At 43.9% G+C, this 20,739-nt stretch overlaps 1 protein-coding gene across 2 annotated transcripts in view; it reads left to right on the top strand.

Annotated features, from left to right (window-relative positions):
• Nucleotides 1-20,739, top strand: part of NOLC1 (nucleolar and coiled-body phosphoprotein 1) — a 429,768-nt gene that overhangs the window by 369,475 nt on the left and 39,554 nt on the right. For both annotated transcript variants that reach the window (XM_078643222.1, XM_078643221.1), the window contains exon 7: nucleotides 20,107-20,196. In XM_078643222.1, coding sequence (XP_078499348.1) covers nucleotides 20,107-20,196 — 90 coding nt within the window. The remainder of the gene's footprint in view (nucleotides 1-20,106; nucleotides 20,197-20,739) is intronic.

The raw sequence follows: 20,739 nt of genomic DNA on the forward strand, positions 1-20,739 counted from the left end.
ATAAAATGAGGTCCCACTTACAAGTTTAAGTGGCAAGTAGGCTAACACCTACCTCAGGGAACTCTGGGTCTTGTTTTATTCTCTCTTCCCTTGCAGCCACAATAACGCTGTGCTGCTTAACAGCGCGCCGCGGAACACCCACGGCGCGACTTCGGAATTCAAAGGGACTCAGTCTCGTTTCTTCATGCGCTTTCAGCCTCAATATCGCTGTGTTGTTCAAACGCACACCGCGGATGAAAACTTCTGTTTAAATATAAAAGGCGGATTCTATACTGGACATAAAGGGAGGACTACCCCTACGTTAGAAACCAATATTTATTTAGCAACATAAAAAATGGACTAGCCCGTTCTTACCCAACTACAAAGGAAAAGAAGGAAAGGCTACTGTCTATATCGGAAGTGGGATATAACAAGACCTTATTGAAATGCCTTGGTCGATCTAATCTAAATAAACTATAAACTACAAACTCGAAAATAATAGGGGGAACATGCTAAAAACATACAATCAGAAAGCCAACCTTATAACCCTGTGAGTTGCCTGTACCTCGTACAATCTAGCAAGTGGATATTCAGCTAAAAAAAAATCTATGCAAAAGAACAGCATTAAACACATTCATAAGTTCAAGTTCAGGAATTTGTATAGCGCACTACTCACCCAGAGGGTCTCAAGGCGCTTGAGGGAGGGTGGTTGCATTACTTATCGAAAAGCCAGGTTTTTAGCTGTTTTCTGAAGGAGAGGTGGTTCTGTGTAAGGCGGAGGTGAGTGGGGAGAGAATTCCAGGTTTTGGCCGCTAAGTAGGAGAAGGATCTTCCTCCCATGGTGAATCTATGGATGCGCGGAATTGCGGCGAGGGCTTGATTGGATGATCATAGTTGGCGGGTGGGTGTGTAGAAGGACAGTCGTGTGTTGAGGCATTCGGGTCCTAGGTCGTAGAGGGCCTTGTGTGCGTGGGTGAGGAGACGGAACGTTATTCTTTTGTTGACGGGAAGCCAGTGGAGGTCTTTCAGGTGACCGGAAATGTGAGCTTGACGGGGGATGTCCAGTATGAGTCTGGCTGAGGCGTTTTGGATGCGTTGAAGTTTTTTCTGTAGTTTGGCTGTGGTTCCGGCGTAAAGGGTATTTCCATAATCCAGACGGCTAGTGACCAGTGCGTGGGTGACTGTCTTTCTTGTTTCGGTGGGGATTCAGCGGAAGATTTTTTTGAGCATGCGTAGGATGTTAAAGCATGAAGATGAGACGGCATTGACTTGTCTGGTCATCGAGAGGGAGGAGTATAGGATGAAGCCTAGGTTACGTGCGTGATCTGTAGGTATGGGTGCTGTACCCAGGGCCGGTTGCCACCATGAGTCGTCCCAGGCAGAGGGGGATGATCCTAAGATGAGGACTTCTGTTTTGTCCGAGTTTAGTTTTAAACGGCTGTTCTTCATCCATTCGGCTACTTCTTTCATTCCTTCGTGTAGATTGGTTTTGGCGGTGTTTAGATCTTTGGTGAGGGAGAGGATCAGCTGGGTGTCGTCTGCGTAGGAGATGATGTTGATGTTGTGTTGTCGCGCGATGGATGCGAGGGGGCTCATGTATACATTGAAGAGGGTGGGACTGAGTGATGATCCTTGTGGTACTCCGCAGATGACTTCGGTGACCTCTGATTTGAATGGGGGGAGGCGGACTCTCTGGGTTCTTCCGGCGAGGAACGAGATGATCCAGTCCAAAGCTTTTCCTTGTATTCCGACGTTGCTGAGGCGTTGTATGAGGGTGCTGTGACAGACTGTGTCGAAGGCGGCGGAGAGGTCAAGTAGGATGAGGGCAGCTGTTTCTCCATTGTCCAGTAGCGTTCGGATGTCGTCAGTAGCAGCGATGAGGGCGGTTTCGGTGCTGTGTTTGGCTCGGAAGCCGGACTGTGAGGGGTCGAGGTATTTGTTGGATTCGAGGAAGACGGCGAGCTGACTGTTGACGGCTTTCTCAATGACTTTGGCAGGGAATGGCAGGAGCGAGATGGGGCGGTAGTTCTTAATTTCAGAGGGGTCTGCTGTGGGTTTCTTCAGAAGGGCGCTGAGTTCGGCATGTTTCCAGCATTCCGGGAAGGTAGCGGAGTTGAAGGAGCAGTTGATGACATCGCGGAGATGTGGTGCGATGATGGAGTCTGCTTTGTTGAAGATGTGGTGGGGACATGGGTCGGTTGGTGAACCTGAGTGGATGGAGTTCATCAGGCGGATGGTGTCTTCAGTGGTGATTGGGTTCCAGGCGCAAAGGTTGTGAGAGTGCTGTTTTGGTTCGGGGGTGGGTGGAGTGGTCTGTTCTTCGGACTGGTTTTCAAAGCTGTTATGTATGTTGGCGATTTTGTTGTGGAAGAAAGAGGATAGAGTCGCAGAGGTCTTGGGAGGGAGGGATGTCGTTGGTGCCGGCGGTGGGGTTGGTAAATTCTTTGACGATGTTGAATAGTTCCTTGCTGTTGTGGGCGTTGTTGTCCAGTCGATCCTTGAATGCTGATTTCTTGGTGGATCGGATCAATTGGTGGTGTTTGCGGGTGGTCTTGAAGTTGGTCAGGTTGTCAGAGGTTGGGTTTTTTCTCCAGGTTTTCTCGAGGGTACGACATAACTTCTTGGATTTCTTAAGGTCATCGTTGAACCAGGGGGCCTTTTTGCTACCTAGTTTGATCTGGTAGTTTTTCAAGGATGCTAGTTTGTCAGCGCTGTGGGTGATCCAATGTGTGAGTTTGGTGGCAGCTTGGTTTGGGTCCGATGATAAGGCAGGAGGGTTTTGGTTAAGCGATGTGAAAAGTTGGCCGGTGGTAATTTTGTTCCAGTTTCTTCGAGGGATAGGTTGAGGGGGGTTGTGTGTCGTGGTCTTTTTGTAGTTGAAGTGAACGCAGCTGTGGTCCGTCTAATGGAGAGCTGTGGTGTGATCGAAGGAGATGTTTGCTGGAGGTGAAGATAGGGTCGAGCGTGTGTCCGGCTAAGTGGGTGGGGGTGTTAACAAGTTGTTTGAGTCCGAGGTTGGCGAGGTTGTCCAGAAGGGTGTTGGTGTTGTTGTCGTTTTTCTTTTCCAGGTGGAAGTTGAGGTCTCCCAGTAGAATGTAGTTCTCGGATGTGAGGGCATGTGGGCCGATGAAGTCAGTGATGTCTTCGTTGAATTGTGTGCGGGTTCCTGGTGGTCTGTAGATCAGGTTGCCTCTGAGTGTGGTCCTGGGGTCGGTGTGGATCTGGAAGTGGAGGTGTTCGGCGGTCGCGAGGTTATCGTCGGAGCTGGTCGTGATTCGGCTGGTGTTCTTATGGACGATGGCGATGCCTCCTCCTGTTTGGTTGATGCGGTCCTTTCGGATGATCTTGTAAGAGTCCGGGATGGCTATGGCGATGTCGGGCGCTGATGAGGCGTTCATCCATGTTTCTGGAAGGAAGGCGATGTCCGGCGATGAAGTGTCGAGCAAGTCCCAGAGTTCAGTGGCGTGTTTGTGGACCGAGCGGGTGTTCAGCAGGATGCACTTCAGGTGGTTAGAGTCGGGGTTGTGTTTGGGGGAGGTGGATTTGGTGTGGGTCCTGATGCTGGTGAACTTGCAGGAGTGGAAGGCGAATGGTCCATGGGTGTGTCCTGGGGTAGCTTCGCAGCATTGTGGTGTGCGACCGGGGTTAAGGTCAAAGAGGATAGCGGCGTCATACGTTATGCGGGTGGAGTGGGTTTTGCGGGGACCAGGGGGTCTGGCGCTGGGCGCGGTCCAGGCGCGGTCCAGGCGAGGACGGGCGTAGACGGGCTTACCTTTGGCGCACCTTCGGCGCGACCGCTGCGCGCAAATGCATCTGACATATGTGGAGGGGGGAGGGGCGAGGGAGGGTCAGCTGGGAGGCGGGGGCGGGGTGGTGCAACATCAAACCACAAAATGGCAGCAGGCCAAAAACGAAACTGGATTGGGGCACAACCTGAAGGCAACGCTATGCAATAATGCAATGAAATAATTTAATCAAAAGGCACAATGCAATTCTACTGACTGCGCGCTTTTTAAATATAGCGATGCGGTAATTAAATTAACACGACAGCAGACAGGCACTAATGCGCGTTTTCGAGGCGAAATTAATTGAATACTAAACAGGCAGCAATGAGATATGGCAATACGAGTAAAGGCAGACTGGCAGTGAGGCGCTACGATACCACAATAGTCGGTGCGGGGAGCTGCGTGGGGAGCGACTGCTTCTGGAGGGCTCAGGACGGTCACCGTTATAGAAACACAGTATATTATGCACAAGCACAAACATTTTTATGACAGTAGTGCCCAGATTCCTCCTAACTGCAATTAAGCCAATTATGAAACTGGCTTAATTGCAGAACCCGTGAATTCAATTTCACAGTCACGAATGACCAAAATAAGATACATTTTTGGGATGTATATATTCAACATGAAGAGGGTAAATTGAGTGTTAGTCTGTACACTAAACCTACTGACCATAACACGCTGTTACATTTCACAAGTAGCCATCCCCGTACATTGAAGGAAAATTTACCATACGGTCAATTCCTCCGAGTTAGGAGGAATTGTTGTAACAAGCAAAACTACTTTTTTCATGCTGAAAAACGAAAAGAAAAACTTATAAATCGAGGCTATCCTAAAAGATTAGTGAAGGTAGCCTTAAAAAGAGCTTGGTATACTCCAAGAGAGATATTATTGGTACCAAAAAGTAAGGATAAGAATATCCCCTTCTCATGTGTGCTGACTTTTGATCCACGGGCCAATAAAGTTAAAAAACGAATCCCAAAAAATTGGAAATAGATAGAAGATCTAGGCATACCGAAACCACTCTTTGCTTTTAAAAAAGGTCAAAACATTTGTAATCAATTAGTGAGAGCTGGAACAATAAAAAATGTGTCCCCCCCCCCAAGGGATACTAGAGATCTTCTCGGACTGCCCCCGGTAATAGGACATTTTAGATGTCATAATTGCTTGGCATGCGGCTTGACCAAAGACTCAAAAGAAATTGTGATAAATGGAACTATTCACATCCAAAGATCATTTTCAAATTGCAATTAAACAAATACGATATACTGCATAAAGTGTCCGTGCACTAAGTTCTATATTGGACAAACAATCAAAGCAGTTAAAACTCGTATTCTGCAACATAAATCTAGAATAAAATGTAAAATACCAGGGGCCCCCTTGGTAAGCCATTTCCAAATGCACAATCACTCAGAAAAAGACAGAGTGGTCGGTAATGTGTATTGTCACAAATGTGAATAGAGGAGAGACAGAAATTAAATTGAACCGTTTGGAAGCAAGAATGATTGAAAAATATCAAACATCTAAAATTGGCCTTAATGATAGAGATGAGATCTGGGCACTACTGTCATAAAATGTTTGTGCTTGTGCATAATATACTGTGTTTCTATAAATGTGTTTAATGCTGTTCTTTTGCATAGATTTTTTTTAGCTGAATATCCACTTGCTAAATTGTACGAGGTACAGGCAACTCACAGGGTTATAAGGTTGGCTTTCTGATTGTATGTTTTTAGCATGTTCCCCTATTATTTTCGAGTTTGTAGTTTATAGTTTATTTAGATTAGATCGACCAAGGCATTTCAATAAGGGCTTGTTATATCCCACTTCCGATATAGACAGTAGCCTTTCCTTCTTTTCCTTTGTAGTTGGGTAAGAACGGGCTAGTCCATTTTTTATGTTGCTAAATAAATATTGGTTTCTAACGCAGGGGTAGTCCTCCCTTTATGTCCAGTATAGAATCCGCCTTCTATATTTAAACAGAAGTCGCGCCGTGGTTTTCCTCCGCGGTGTGCGTTTGAACAACAGAGATATTGAGGCTGAGAGCGCATGAAGAAACGAGACTGAGTCCCTTTGAATTCCGAAGTCGCGCCGTGGGTGTGCCGCGGTGCGCTGTTAAGCAGCACAGCGTTATTGTGGCTGCAAGGGAAGAGAGAATAAAACAAGACCCAGAGTTCCCTGAGGTAGGTGTTAGCCTACTTGCCACTTAGACTTGTAAGTGGGACCTCATTTTATTAGTTAGACCCTATGTAATTTCGGCGTATTTATTTATTTATCTTTAGAATTTGTGTCTTTGGCCATACGGAATAATAAGAAGTCCCGCACTCCATTTCGCGGGCCGGCTTGATGTCGGACAGATGAATATAAGGGATTCCAGACTGTACATGGATGCAGGTATTTACTGCATGGCCATTCACGTCCACTAAGCACTCGGTGAGAATGAATGGTGGGTCTCGCATTGTACACGGTTTTTAACACAGGAGTCCCCTTGAGTCTAGGTTTTAATTTTGTTGATTTCTTTCTCGCCTTTTATCACTTTGGAAGCACTTAATCACTCTCTACAGTGTCATTTACAACATTCGTTGCCATTTCACCTCTAGGTACTTAACACATGTACACTCAGTTGGTGTATTTGAGATTTGGTGTGTATACAGAGAAGAAATAGTCTTAACAATGTATATATGTAAATACGGTTTATTTAATTTTTTAGGGAGAGTGTTTTTGTTGCCCAAAGTCCTGAAGATGCCTGAATTAACGAAAGGCTGAAACGCGTCGACTCTTGTTGCAAAGGCACCACCATAGAATGTGGAAGATATAAAAAAACATTAGAGAAGAGCTAAAATATAAAGGAAGGATAAAGGATTGTACCTTCAAATGCTTATCATATGTGGATGTGGTGACCTAAGTATAAGGAATTAGGTTTTGTAATTAATTGCCATATTTCCTTTTTTGAATAATTAGGCATAAGAACCACCAAAAAGGTTCAAGATATTGTTTCACTGTCGTGTTTTTCCATTTGCTTGTGTTTCTATGTATGTAGATATTGTAGATATGTATAGACATACATGTTAAATGTGTGTATATATATCAAAGCTCCTGAATGCCCCCTGGCGAAAGCGCACTTCTTCAGCGTCTCGCACACTGGCGTTTGTCAGGTAAGGTGGGGATAAGTCTCCCGATAAGATTACAGTTCTCTTGTCGACCATTAAAAAGCCTGACGCGTTTCTGAGCTACTGGCTCGTCTTCAGAGGCTTCGACAAGAGGATTGTGTACGTGACACGCCCATACATACTCCTGTTCGCCCTCCTTTGGGCTGCCCAGCTGTGTGATACGCAAGGTTCTCTGGGCCACATATATGTGTGTGTTAAAAGAAGAAGAAAAAAAGAGAATTGATTTTCTTTATAAAAAAGATATGGTTTACTAAATGAACTTTGCAAACCAATTTTTGTTTTTTGTTCTTTTATTTATTGAATTTTATGGATGGAAATTAGATGAATGAGGGTAAAACCATATTCCTAGATTGATTTAGTTCATTGAGTATAATAGCTCTAAGGATAGATAATTAATGGTATCGGTCCTGGTAAAGAAATACTGACAAACAATACCATAGGCATCATTTGTTACTAGTCTGATTTAAGCACGTGAATCTATAAAAGATACAATACTGGAGAAAAAACAAGCTACTTACCTGTACACTGTGGTTCTGCACTATTGATATCTTTTATAGATTCACATGCATACCTCCATCCCCTCCCCTTACAGGTGCACCCTTCCATCTCTCTATTATTTCACTAACTACACTTGTGCATGAAATCTGAGGTATGGTGCCCCTGCAGGGCATGGATACTCAAGGATTTGCAATGTGATTGACTGGAGTTTGGGTGTTCTTTAATAAGGCTAACTGGTTACTAAATGCTATTAATTCTAAAGGGAGATTGTCCTTTTAGCTTTTTTTTTATATTTCTTTTTATTAAAACTTAACAACAGAAACAAAGAAAAAAAATAATCAAGGCAGTACAATCAATTGAATGGCGAAGCGTCCTGCGGGCAGGATAGCATAAGATCATAATACAATCATTGCCAGTGCAAGATGGGAGGATTGAAGGATGCAGCAAGACCAGAGTCAGACCAAGCAACATAATAGCGGGAATGCTGGGTCTCCACGATAGGAGTTCCATTGACCCCAAATCTTACCCCACTTGCGAGGCCTGCCACGTGCCACATACACCGTCTTCTCCCTGAACATGCACCAGTCCATATTCTCCTTCCATGCCAGAATTGTGGGTGGCCTCTGAGAGCCCCACAACTGGGCAATATCCCTCTTAGCAATCATATTGCCAAGGGTCACCCACTGAGTCTGTGCCGAATCATAATCATTTGGCTCCCAAACATTCAACAAGCATCGTCTAGCTTCAGGCACCAACGCAACACCTGTGACCTCTTCCATTACTGCATGCACTCGATTCCAGAAACGAACAACCACCGGGCACTCCCAGAGTATGTGAAGAAAGGTGCCCGGGAGGCCACAATCACGCCTGCACATCCCATCCAAAGCATAACCCATGCTGACCAAGCGTGGACCGGTAACATAGATCCTGTGGAGAATCTTAAGCTGTACAAACCGGAGGCAGGCCGGAATTGCAACCTCTTTCGGCGAAGATATGGCCGACTGCCAGTCTTCGTCATCTAACTCCAAACCATCGCCAGTCCAGGCTTCCCTGAGTCGTTGCATAAGGTCGGTCCTATCGTTTATCAACTTTTTATAGATAAGCGAAATCGTGCTGTCGGGAACATGTCCATCCAGTACCCGATCCTCAAGCGGCGACGCCTCCGGAACAGTAGTACCCGGAGGGAAAACCGCCGTCAGCGCGTGGCGGATCTGAGCGTATCGAAAAAACTCCTCGTCACTCAGGTCATACTCTAGTCTCAACTCCTCGAAGGTTTTGACCCTATCCTTAGTCCAGACATCATTCACCCTGCATATACCAATCACGTCCCACCTATCAAAGCCTTTCGTCTTCCATAGGGAGCCCAGTCTCTGAGGCATAAAGGGGAGTAGCGCGTGTGAGTCGATCCTTCCATCCCATGGCATCATTCGCACGGTGCCATACTTGCACCGCTATCCTGGTAGGGCCAGTGAGCATCCTCCCTGCGGATTTCGTATAAAGCGCCCTGTTGTAGTCACCACCAGGCAGCAACCATCTGTCCATTGCGAACGCGGGGTTCGACGCGGGATCGTACGTGCCGTGGTTAATCGCCCCCAGTTGGGAGGCCCAGTAGTAGCGCTTAATATCCGGGAGAGCGATTCCACCATCATACCAAGGGAGTGTTAATTTGGCTAGGGCTATACGGGACCGCCCACCCCATATCAGTTGTCTCTGCAAGCTTTCAATCTCCCGAAAGTAGCTGGCCGGGATGGTATTGCAAGTATTCTGTAGGGCATATAAAAATCGGGGCAGTGACATCATCTTGAAGAGAGCCGCTCGCCCGAGCGGGGATAACGGAAGTCTACGCCATGCCTCGACATCAGACCGCAAGCGCTGAAGCGGGGGCAACAGATTACATTCATAACGAACCACAGGATCTAAGGTGATAAACACCCCCAAGTATTTGAAACCCGCGCGTACCACCTGTATTGGGCACCCACACGGCAAGAGAGGAGAGTCTCCCAAGAGAACGTACACGCTGGACTTAGACCAATTGATCACAAGGCCAGAATTTTTACCGAAGGAAGTCAATACATCGAATAGCACTATTAGCGACTTCCGAGGTGACGTGAGGTATAATAGGATGTCGTCAGCATAAAGTGACACTCGGTCCTCAAAATCAGGGGTCCAGCGTATACCCTTCATTGACGGTTCCCACCTCAGCCAAGCCGCCAAGGGTTCCAAAGCAAGGGCAAAAAGAAGCGGAGACAACGGGCACCCCTGACGAGTACCCCTTCCGAGAGAAAATGAACCAGAAACATGACCATTAACAACCACCTGAGCCAAGGGGTCCTGATATAATAGTTTCACCCAACTGATGAAAACCGGCCCAAAACCAAACTTGGCGAGGGCAGCCCAGAGGTATGGCCATTCCAGCGTATCAAACGCCATTGTGGCGTCCAAAGAAGCCAAAATGGCCGATTCACGCAACGTGGACGCTCTCGCAGTCCTTTTAGCTTTTATACTGCTATTCTACTGTTACCGTGGGACTCCCACCATGGTGATGGGGATGGTTGAAGCATGTGAATCTATAAAAGATATAAATACTGGAGAACCACAGTGTACAGGTAAGTAACTTTTTTTTTCTAGCTTGGAGACAGTTGAAAACTGTCCCAGCTCCTTTTAGAATATTGTAACTGCACTCTCTCCCATCAAGCCCAGAAATGAGTCCCTTAGGCAGCTAATTATTTCTACTAGGTGTGAAATGTTCCTTAACACCACATGTTTTTATGAAGGCCGATTCTGACTCAAACCCTTTTTTCAGTTTACTTTTTTGTGTCCTAGAGCATCTGTGAGTGTGTACAACATGTTCTTTTCCTATCCGGAGTGTTTTCTGTTGGTCTACAGACTCCTCTTCCTTGCTCTCCTTTCTTGTGTCATTTTTTCTTTCGGAAAAGAAAAGCACCTGCATTTTTTAGCGACTAGCCTGTGTCGCAATGATATCAAGCAGAGATGACCCCAATATCTGAGTGGTTTGTCATCATGACTCTCCTTTAACAAGGACCAGCGACAATCTACTTTGAGACATTCACTTGCACAGTTTGCATAATTTCGTTTTACAGATATTCTGGGTCGAGGTTGTGGCATATTTATGAAGTCAATCATTTGTTGTCAGGGATTTCTACTTCTGCAATAATTCCATAGTTGTTTGTAAATCATAAAGACTTATGGGACCCTCTGCAAGCCTCATTGTAATTCCTACATTTGACGATGTTTGTTACACCTACTCCTTTCTCTGTTCCAGACACTCACGAGATGGACATTTCCCCAGCTGATATTCAAACTTTTTCACCTATATCACAACCCCTCTATCCCCTGCAAAAACAAACCTAGATCTGAAAATGATACTGGAAAGTGTCTTGGAGATTATCCTAGATAGCTAGGGGTGTCTTAAAGTCTTTCTCAATGGATGACGCTAAAGAAATACCTTTCATATGCAGTCAAGTAGAAAGCCATGGGGGTATGGCTGAGGAGGTCAAAATGCCTGTCACCTACAGCATCCTAAGTCTTAAGACAATACATCAGAGCAGTCTACGTTAAGTCCTACACCTGCTGGCTGATCTGAGCTACAATTTGAGGCCCTGGCTCTGCCTGTTTTCTGCCAGAGGCAGTCTGGCCCTAGCAGGCAGACAGTGAGCAACTGGTGTGGGCGAGCAACTCTTTTTGACTAGCTATGTAGATGGGCTCAGCAGGACTTCATTTGGTTGCTGCCTATGATTCTACCTCTGCTGACACTGCTTGGTACATTGCCAGATATAGGCCTGTTCACATTCGTTGGTTGTGGCAATAGTGGCAAGATGTTAGACTGTGGCAAAGTGTGGGTTCCGTATCCAGGGGCATCTTTAATTGGTTGGCAGCTGCCCTAGCTGCTATTCGGCTCTTGGGTGCAGAGTGAACATGGACGAGGACCTTTTGCACACCCCAGCATGGTCCATGGCAAGGTATTCCACTTGTAGACTGAACATTAGTGCCAAACTGCCTGCCCTCAATGAACTAGTATTGCTGGTAGATTCCTCCCTCTGTGAGGCTGAACTATTGGGGCAAGTGGACTGATCCAGGCCAGGCAATCCGATTGTCTGTTGTACGGTGTCAGACTCAACCGTTCCTCCGGGAATTGGGAGCTGCAGTGTGTGGTTTTATTTGCCTATGCTTCTCTCACCTCACCAAGATAGAGTAAACTACTGACTGTGAGAACAACACGGTAAATGATGAACCCATGTTGGGTAGTGGTTCTTTGCCACTCTCTTTTCTACAGTGGTTGCCCGGATACCCTTTCGGAGGCATGAGCTGATCTTTCTGGTCGCTTCTATTGACACTGCATAGGGTGCAGCGAACAACTAAACCTCTTTACTCCATTGCAGGTGGCCGTGGGACCATCGAGTCCCATTCTGTTGTTGAGGGTTGGGCCATTAGTGATAATAGTATCGTGCCCCAAATCCCTTACTGAGGCCAAGCCCAGATGGCTCCTGCTCTCTGCTACTAATAAAACAGTTGGTTCCTAGCAGGGGGGTTGCGTTGGAGACTCATTATATGGGCAAAAGTTCTCCAAGGTGGATGACCGTCCAGGAACAGAATTTTCCAGTGGAATATTTACTGTAGTTGGCACTCTGATACCTTAAGATGTGTTGTTATTACATGCCCTGGGATTTGCAAAACATCCTATGCAGACTAGACACAGGATTTACGCTTCTTATCTCACCCATTTGCTATACACCAGATATACTCTGATTTCTGGGCCCCCTCACTAGTGCTGAGCATTAGATGTCCCCTCTTAACTGGCTTGCTTAAAAATCTCTCCTTTAATGGTGCACTGTAGGGATGTCCCATTGTTTGCCTTCCCACTTGCCCAAGAATCGCCACTAATGAAATCTTGTTTGTGGAGACTGTCTTTTTGGACAGACTCTCAAGATAATATAGAATTAACCCTTCAATAAGTGCAAATCGTAAGGTACTCAACCACCAGAAACACAAGCTAGATCTATATACATTTCCATGAAGGGACTGTACCAGAAAGATTTTTTGAAGGGCGTAACATAATTGTACCAATGGGGGATCTTGTCATGGACAAAGACCAGTCAAAGCATATCCCTCCCAGTGAGCTGGACAAGTTCACTAAAAGCAGTGCTGCAGTTGCATAGGTGCTGGACTCCTCCTCTGGTGGTGATTTCCAGGATTATACATACTTTTTGTCCACCTCCTCTGCTTCTCTTACTGCTGGAGATGTGGTCTTTAAATTACAGAAACTTTGAGCATACAAAATAAAATTGCTTTGATAGCAAGAGTAAAGCAGTAGTAATTAGGGGCTCGAGGGGCATGTGTACTCATGAACCTTGGCGTGGTATTTGTCTTCTGCCCAATGTCTTCTCTGTTTCAAAGTCTGGTTCCTCCTGGAAGGACCTGGAAAGAGATAGATCATTGGTATTCATCGCCATTGCCCCTGGTGTGGACATCAGAGTCTCTGGAGCCGATGCAGTGCATACTACCTGGCGTCTCAACTCTGCACCAAAAATTTCCTCTCCCTCCAATAACTTGAGTTCCACATTAGTTTCCCTGCTGCTGGCCAGACGTTGAGCTCACCTGTACAGTAGAGTCCTTTTCAAGTTGAATTGTTGAAAAACCGCAAGTCTTGTTCGCTGTGTTCAAGGTATAGACATAAATTGCACACTTAATGGCGATCGTTATGCGGGTGTTTGGAGTTACACTAAGGAACAAAGAATCAAAAGGGGGGAGTGAAAAGGTAGTGCTAGAAAGCACTCAGGTGGGCGCACCCTCCTCCAGTTAATGGTATAAATAAACAACAAGGTCCACCTCTAGAAGGTTTCCTGTGAGCCAGAGTATATCAGGCATACACAGTATTTGTTAAAATACCCCTCACACACCAAAAGGGCCCTTGGTGTCATGCTTCATCATCGGGGGTCTACACGAGTCTTCCCCATCGTGAAACCCTCGAGATAATGGAAGAGGTACTTTTCTCAACACCATTGAAATACCAGACCCCGAAACATGTGGTTTTGGAGTGCATCAGTCTGGCTTTGAAGAAAAATGTCTTTCTCTGTGATGGCACACATTACCTACAAAAGCACGGGACCAGCATGGGGAGCACCTTTGCTCCCAGCCTGGCTGGTCTTTATGTTCAAAAAGAAATTTGAGGCAAATGCACAGCTTGATGAGTTTCAATAAATTTTAGATAGTTATTTTCAAAGTTTTTTGGGTGCCGCGCAGGTAACGTCCAACGTCCCAGGGCGTCAACAACATACAACCACTTTGTGTTCCTAGTGAATCACTAGATACATCCCTGTGGGCACACCATCTTCCTATACGGCAAAGAAAGGGTTCCAACAAATTTTACTGGTGCAGATTTTTTGTGTTTTATTCTTCACACTTTATATAATTCAATTATTCATTATTTCATCATTGTGTTTGATATGTAACTCATTTGACATAGTTAATTGTGTATCCAATGCATTTAGGGCATATCTTTCCGCCCTTCATCAGGAAATAACACTAGAAATAATAAGAGATAAACATAATAACTGATATTGAAAGAAGGATTCCAGCTGTACAATCAATAATATATGAGCTGTTCTGATACGGTTATTTTATCAGCACTACTAGTGATAATGGTTAACTGTCATGGCTCTTATATACATGGAAAAAAATCATGTAATGTAAATCATCCTCCGTGTTTACCAGCTGCTATATACATACACTATAAACAATACATCTGGCGACCAGCGCCTAACTCACATGTCTGTTGTTGTATCATGAGCATCAGTATCCGAGATACGAGCTAAAAAGCGAAAACAGTAGATATTCAAGTCTCATGATGAAATGTTTACTATTATTTTATCAGCACTATATAAGCATGGTCATCTAATTTTGGTTCGTATTTGTTCTCCGGTGTACACTAACCTTGCTAATGCGATTTCCAAAAACACCTCGATATTTGTCAGTTTCAGCAACAACGCTAGCAGCGTCTTAGCGGGTCTAATGAGTTCCGCGAACGCATTTCTAAAGCGGTTCCGATCACGTGACTAATGGAGTTAAACAAAAGACTCTATTGTCTATCTACTAATCCAGCTTATATAATTCACGAAAATAGGATTAAAGGCTAAATAAAACAAACTATTACACCATATTAAAAACTAAAGATAAAAGGCAAGGTTCATCTCAGGGTGAGCAGTAAAAGATATTGGGTAGAATCGAATCCTCGACATAGTATAACCAAAAATATCAGATATCGAGCGTCTTAGTGTGTAGTGCTATAGAAGTGATTTGGGTTTCTATAGATAGATATGTATCGTAAACACGATGATAATAGTACCATAGTTCAGAACATAAACAATAAATCAAAAATAAATAAAAGTTATATCGCAAGTGTCTGAATTTTCAGTCTAGGAACAATTCGAACAAATTTATAGGTAACATGATAGTTCAATCCGGTCATTGAGACCATTTGGTTTCTGTGATGCAAGTTTTTGGATCCAATAGTTCTCTCTTTTGAGAAGGTGTTTGGTGTTGTCTCTTCCTTCTACTTTCTCCACAGTTTCCAATATTATGTATTTTAATTGAGATATGTTGTGTTTTTCTTCAAGAAAATGCACCGCAATGGAAGATTTCATGTTTTTAGTTCGTATGTTTGATTTGTGCTCCGTAAGTCTGGTTTTTATTCTTCTTTCGGTCTTCCCGATATACAGTTTTCCGCAGGGACATTTTAATGCGTAGATGACATTGGCTGTGTCACATGTAGCATTTACTTTTAATTTTATCTCAAAACCTTTCATTGGATGGTTAATTGTATTGCCTTTGATAATGCTATTGCAGTTCCCACAATTGAGACAAGCTTTGGTTCCTTTGAATGTTTCCATTTTTGCTGGTTTATATTGTAACATTTCTCCCAAGTTCCGCGCTCTTGTATATGCGAACAATGGTGGGTCTTCAAAAGCTTTGTTAAAATCTGGTTCTAAATTTAGTATCTTCCAATGTTTTGATATGATTTTTCTAAATTTGATGCTGGCTGTCGAGTATTTTGACACTACTACCATCCTGGTTTGTTCTTTTTTCTTGGTGGTTTTCAATAGTTCTTGTCGGTTTAGTGTGTCAATTTTCTTTCTAGATTCATTGATGATGTTTTCAGAGTATCCTCTTTTTTTTAATCTAGTAGTTGTTTCATTTAGTCTCAATAGCAGGTTTTTGTCATCAGATACAATCCTCTTAACTCGTGCCATTTGGGAGAAAGGAAGATATTTTTTCAAATTCGGTTCATGAAAGCTAGAGAAATGTAACATATTGTTTCTGTCAGTGCTTTTCATATGTAGGTCTGTTTCAAACCCTTCGTTGGTGATACACTTTCACATCTAAAAAGGTAACTGATGTTTTTGAGATGTCCCATGTAAGTTGTATGCGGTCATCGACATTGTTGAATTCCGTAAGAGCATTGTGTAGTTCTTCCTGAGAGCTCATCAATACTATAAAAATATCATCTATATATCGGATTAACATTTTGAGATTGTTTTTCCAAGATGTTTTTGATAGGATATGAGTTTCCTCATAAGTTTGCATGAAAATGTTTGCATAAGCCGGTGCTGCTGAATTGCCTATGGCCATACCCACTAGTTGTTGATACCATGTTTCTTTGTATCGAAAGTAACTGTGCTATAGTGTAAATATCATTAGTTCCATTAAAACGTTTGAAATTGAAGATCCAAATCAGTGTTCAATAGAGCTTTTTCTACCGCTTCTAGACCTAAAGAATGAGGTATAGAAGTGTAGAGGGAACATACATCTGCTGTACATAGTATTAGATTTTCATTAGCTTCAATGGTTATTTCATCAAGTTTGAGCAAAAAGTCAGTAGTATCCTGTACATACGTACTCGTTTTTTTAACCGTGGTTTGTAGATATTTATCAAGTAGTTGCCCAACTGGTTCATGTAAACTCCCACAGGTGGAGACAATTGGTCTTAGTGAAGAATTTTTTAAATTTTTGTTAATTTTAGGTGTCATTCGAAGGTCTGGACTTTTGGGGTTCATTTTTAGAAGGAATTTTTTTTTTCATTGATGGTTCCCATTTCATAAGCTCTTTCTATGATGTATTTTAGAATTTTCATAAATGCCATCGTTGAGTTTCCATCTAATTTCATATATGTATTCGTATCCATAATATGTTCCAGGACTTTTTCTTCATACATGATCGTATTCATTATGACTAATGCACCGTGGTCTTTATGTTCACCATTTGGAGACCACTAAAATTCTCCACCAACAGAACCCCTTCCGTGATCAAGTGGTCATTTGGAAACGGTACATTGATGATGTGCTTGTGATTTGGAGGGGCGACACCCAGTCTGTCCAGGATTTCATGGTCTGGCTCAACCAGCAAGATCCATTTCTGAAATTTACCCACACATTATCCAATGAAAACTTGGTTTTTCTGGACCTAAACATTTACCCGAACCGAGGCAGACTACATACCAGTAGCCATTTTAAACATACCGCTAACAACTGCCTCTTACTGTACAACAGTTTCCACCCAAGACACTTACGAGATAACCTCCCTTACGGGCAGTTCCTTCGCCTCAGACTGAACTGTTCCAACATCACTGATTTCAAAAGCCAAGCGGCAGACCTTGAGCAAAAACTACTACACAGAAACTATCCAAGAGGAATTGTGAAGAAAGGCCTAAAAAGGGCTAGAAACAATAATAGACAGGCTCTATTGGAACCCACGTTGCCAAAGGAACAGGAAACCAGACCAATATGTGTAACCACATTCAACATCAACTCAAACAAGATCACTAAAATAGTGAACAAACACTGGAAAATCCTTAACTGTGGCTCTTTGAACTTCCCAAAACCAATGTTCTCCCACAGAAGGGGGCGCAACTTAAAAGACATCTTGGTCCACAGTAGACCTAGAATCATGAAAGACAGTGGCCCTCCTAAATTGATATCTGTACATGGCCACCATCCTTGTGGCTCATGCACATCTTGTGAATCCCCCAGTAAAAGCAAAACAATCAAATTCTCGAATGGCATGACATGGGAACAACGTGGTTTCACGAACTGCAACAGCAGAAATGTTGTCTACCTTATTACTTGCCCATGTGCCAAAGAATACATTGGAATGACTTCTAGACAAGTCAAGATTCGTATTGGTGAACATCGACGCAACATACGTTGCAAAAAAACCACGACTAAGATGGCCTCCCACTATCTAACCATGGGCCATTGTATTCAAGATCTTCAGTGGACAGTGGTTGAATCAATTAAATGCGAGAAAGATCTCCTGGAGAAAGAGCAAAGATGGGTGTTTTGTCTTGGGACACACATCACAGGGCTGAATGATGACATACCCTGGGCCCAACTGAGCCAGTAACAACCTCTATCAGGAGATCAAAACCCTATTAGAACTGGTTGTGGTCTCTCCAATTGAACTGGTCACACTAGCGATAGGCTGTTTGCACTCTGCATGCCATTGTAGAGTAAGGATTAATTGCACAATGATCTGTCTCTACTTTGCACGCGTGTGTGTTGGCATGCCACTTTAATCACACAGCGATCGTTCTGAATAGGTTAGGGCCCATTGTGTTCCTTACCCTACATTAGTATTGATTAACTGTTTGCAAAAATATGGGCCCACTGTGTTCCCTGCCCTACATTAGGATTGATTGCCTTTTGGCTAGTATGCGGCCCCATAATACGTATTGACGTGAGGCTTGATACTGGATCCATGAGGTCACCCTCCAGACCTGATCCAACTATACAACTTAATATCAGGTTTCTTCTATGGGACACGGTCACCCCAATACCCCCATTTTGCGCTTTCTAGGCAAGATGTCCGCCTCCTTTTTTCGAATCCTGATTTACCGCCAGTAGCACATACAGGCATCTCTGCATTAACAGAACCGCATGCAATTGCCAAGTTGTCTAGCCTACAGATTTCACAACCAGTTCAGTTTCACCACTGGCCTCTCCAAGATGGCGCCCGTTTTTGATCCTTGATACTGTTCCAAGATGGCTCCCGTTTCCATCCACCTTCCTGAGCTTACACCGCTCTAGTGTTCTGCTCAATCAGCCGCCCCTCCCAGGTACAGGTGCTAGTAATTATCCAGTTTACTCTAGTATATAACCACATGCTCCTCTCCTTCCTCTCACACCACGGAAGCCGCGGATGAGGGAGGATGCGAGGACTGCTTGTGAACTAGTAAGTACGGCATAGCCGCGTTAGGGAGGCTTATGCCTAGACTTTCAACACCTACTACCATGACCTTACCCATGGCATGCCCCACTTTTACTTTACCAACAGATGGAAGTTCCATGTACCCCTTTTCCAGACCGGCTCATGGGGCACTGATTCCTAATTATTCCAGTATGTATTTAGTCCTTTGTCTTAATTTTACAGCTCACCATGGACTTGTACAGAACTTCACGACATAGAGAGTGTGTTTCATGTTAAGTGTTGGTTTTGTCTTGTAGTGTTTTTTCTTCCACCTACAGGTCACAGCACCTAAGTGTATTTTACCGGCAATCACAAAGTCACCATATATGTCACCATGTCTTTACTTCCACAGGTGATATATGAACGCGCAGTAAATACTTACGTGCTCTTACTTTATCTTTGCAGGCCCACGACTCAGAAATACTGACAGGGCTATAACTGTTCAAAATTGAATGCCATATTGCAGTTGTATTGGCCCTTTTGGTGTGTGAGGGGTATTTTAACAAATACTGTGTGTGCCTGATATACTCTGGCTCACAGGAAACCTTCTAGAGGTGGACCTTGTTGTTTATTGTTACACTAAGGAAACCTTGGCAAGGGGAAATGCTCCATCACCCCTCCTGGACCATTCTGTGACACGGGCGAAAGACACCGAAGGGTTGGCGATTCTTTGAAGTCAAACCTCTTTCACGATGTTGAGCTTTCAAATCTTGTGTGATGATACTTGTTTCTCCGAGCTTAAAAGGCCTCAGAAAGCTGCATCAAGGTTGTTCTTCAAAGGATACGTCCAAGCCAGGTCTGGTGGCTTAGTGGACTAACGGTCCACTGTAGAGGCCAGTGTTTGACCTCATGATCACGTTCAAATCCCAGTGGGATCCACTCAGTCTTTCATCCTTCTGAGGTCGATAAAATGAGACCCATCGAGTTGGGTAACAATAGACATTTGTTATTAAACACCAAGGAAACCTAATTGGGAATCGTACACTACACAAACACACGTTATGTTATGTAAGCCAGATGGCAGAGAAAAACAATCCGAAGTTGGAGCCGATAGCCATGCTCATTACTTACCAGAGAAGGAGGCACGGGACCTCTTGACTCGAAAGATGTCTTCCAAGAAAAAACAGTTGCAAACATCAGGACTCAAAAGTAAATGCCAGGAGTGTACTGAGCATGTGAATCTACTAGACTACATGCACCAAATAGATGCCTATATGGTAAGTAACCTAATCCTTTTGCATCTGACAAAACCTACAGTGACAACTGGTGTGAATGAAAACTGCTGCAGTTGACAGTTATTCTTAGTTTGTACACCATGAATAATACAATATTGTGATTCCATAAATCTTCAGTTAATATATGTGTAAATCGATCACCTCCTTCCTCTTCATTTATTTATTATTTGTCTTTTTTGGTTGCAGAAATCTCAGTCAGCAGAGCCATTCAGACGTGTGAGGGATGAGGAGATTGAGGTGGACTTTCGGGTTGGTAACAACTCTTTTGATGCAAAGGTAACTTTAAAAGCATGTTTGCATTGCAGCACTCTGAGTTCTTCTCAAACTGCTTTGAGGGCCGGTTTGCCAGAAAAGTAACAAGTAGATTAGAAAGGAGTAGACAAAATAAAAGAAGGAAGCATTGTGGACGGCATGGTCCTCCACTAAATGCTAGTATGTCAGTAACCTGCATCCTGTTTATAGGCAAACCTTAATTGTTTTGTCTGAAAAGGAGGACGACACATAAAGTGAAGGGATCGAGGTAAATATGAAGGGGAGTTAAGAGAAAAAAATGGTATAGCAGAGTTGGTAGTCATCTTGGTACACATCAAGGAAAGATCTGACCCACAGATGTTTTGAACAGTATATATCATCTTAATCCCCTTCACAGTTTCCAAGGTTCTCTCTCATGGAGGCCTCCCTACGTTTTGAACCTGGCAGCTAAAGAGGGATTTTGGTGGGAAGGAACTGGATGGCTACTAATTTGCCTGGTTGCTCAAACGTATGGGAGGACCAACGGATGAAGCTTTCATATGGAGCATTTCAGAGAGGTTTGGACTT

Source organism: Lissotriton helveticus, chromosome 5_1 (assembly GCF_964261635.1).
Source record: "Lissotriton helveticus chromosome 5_1, aLisHel1.1, whole genome shotgun sequence".
Taxonomy (NCBI): domain Eukaryota; kingdom Metazoa; phylum Chordata; class Amphibia; order Caudata; family Salamandridae; genus Lissotriton; species Lissotriton helveticus.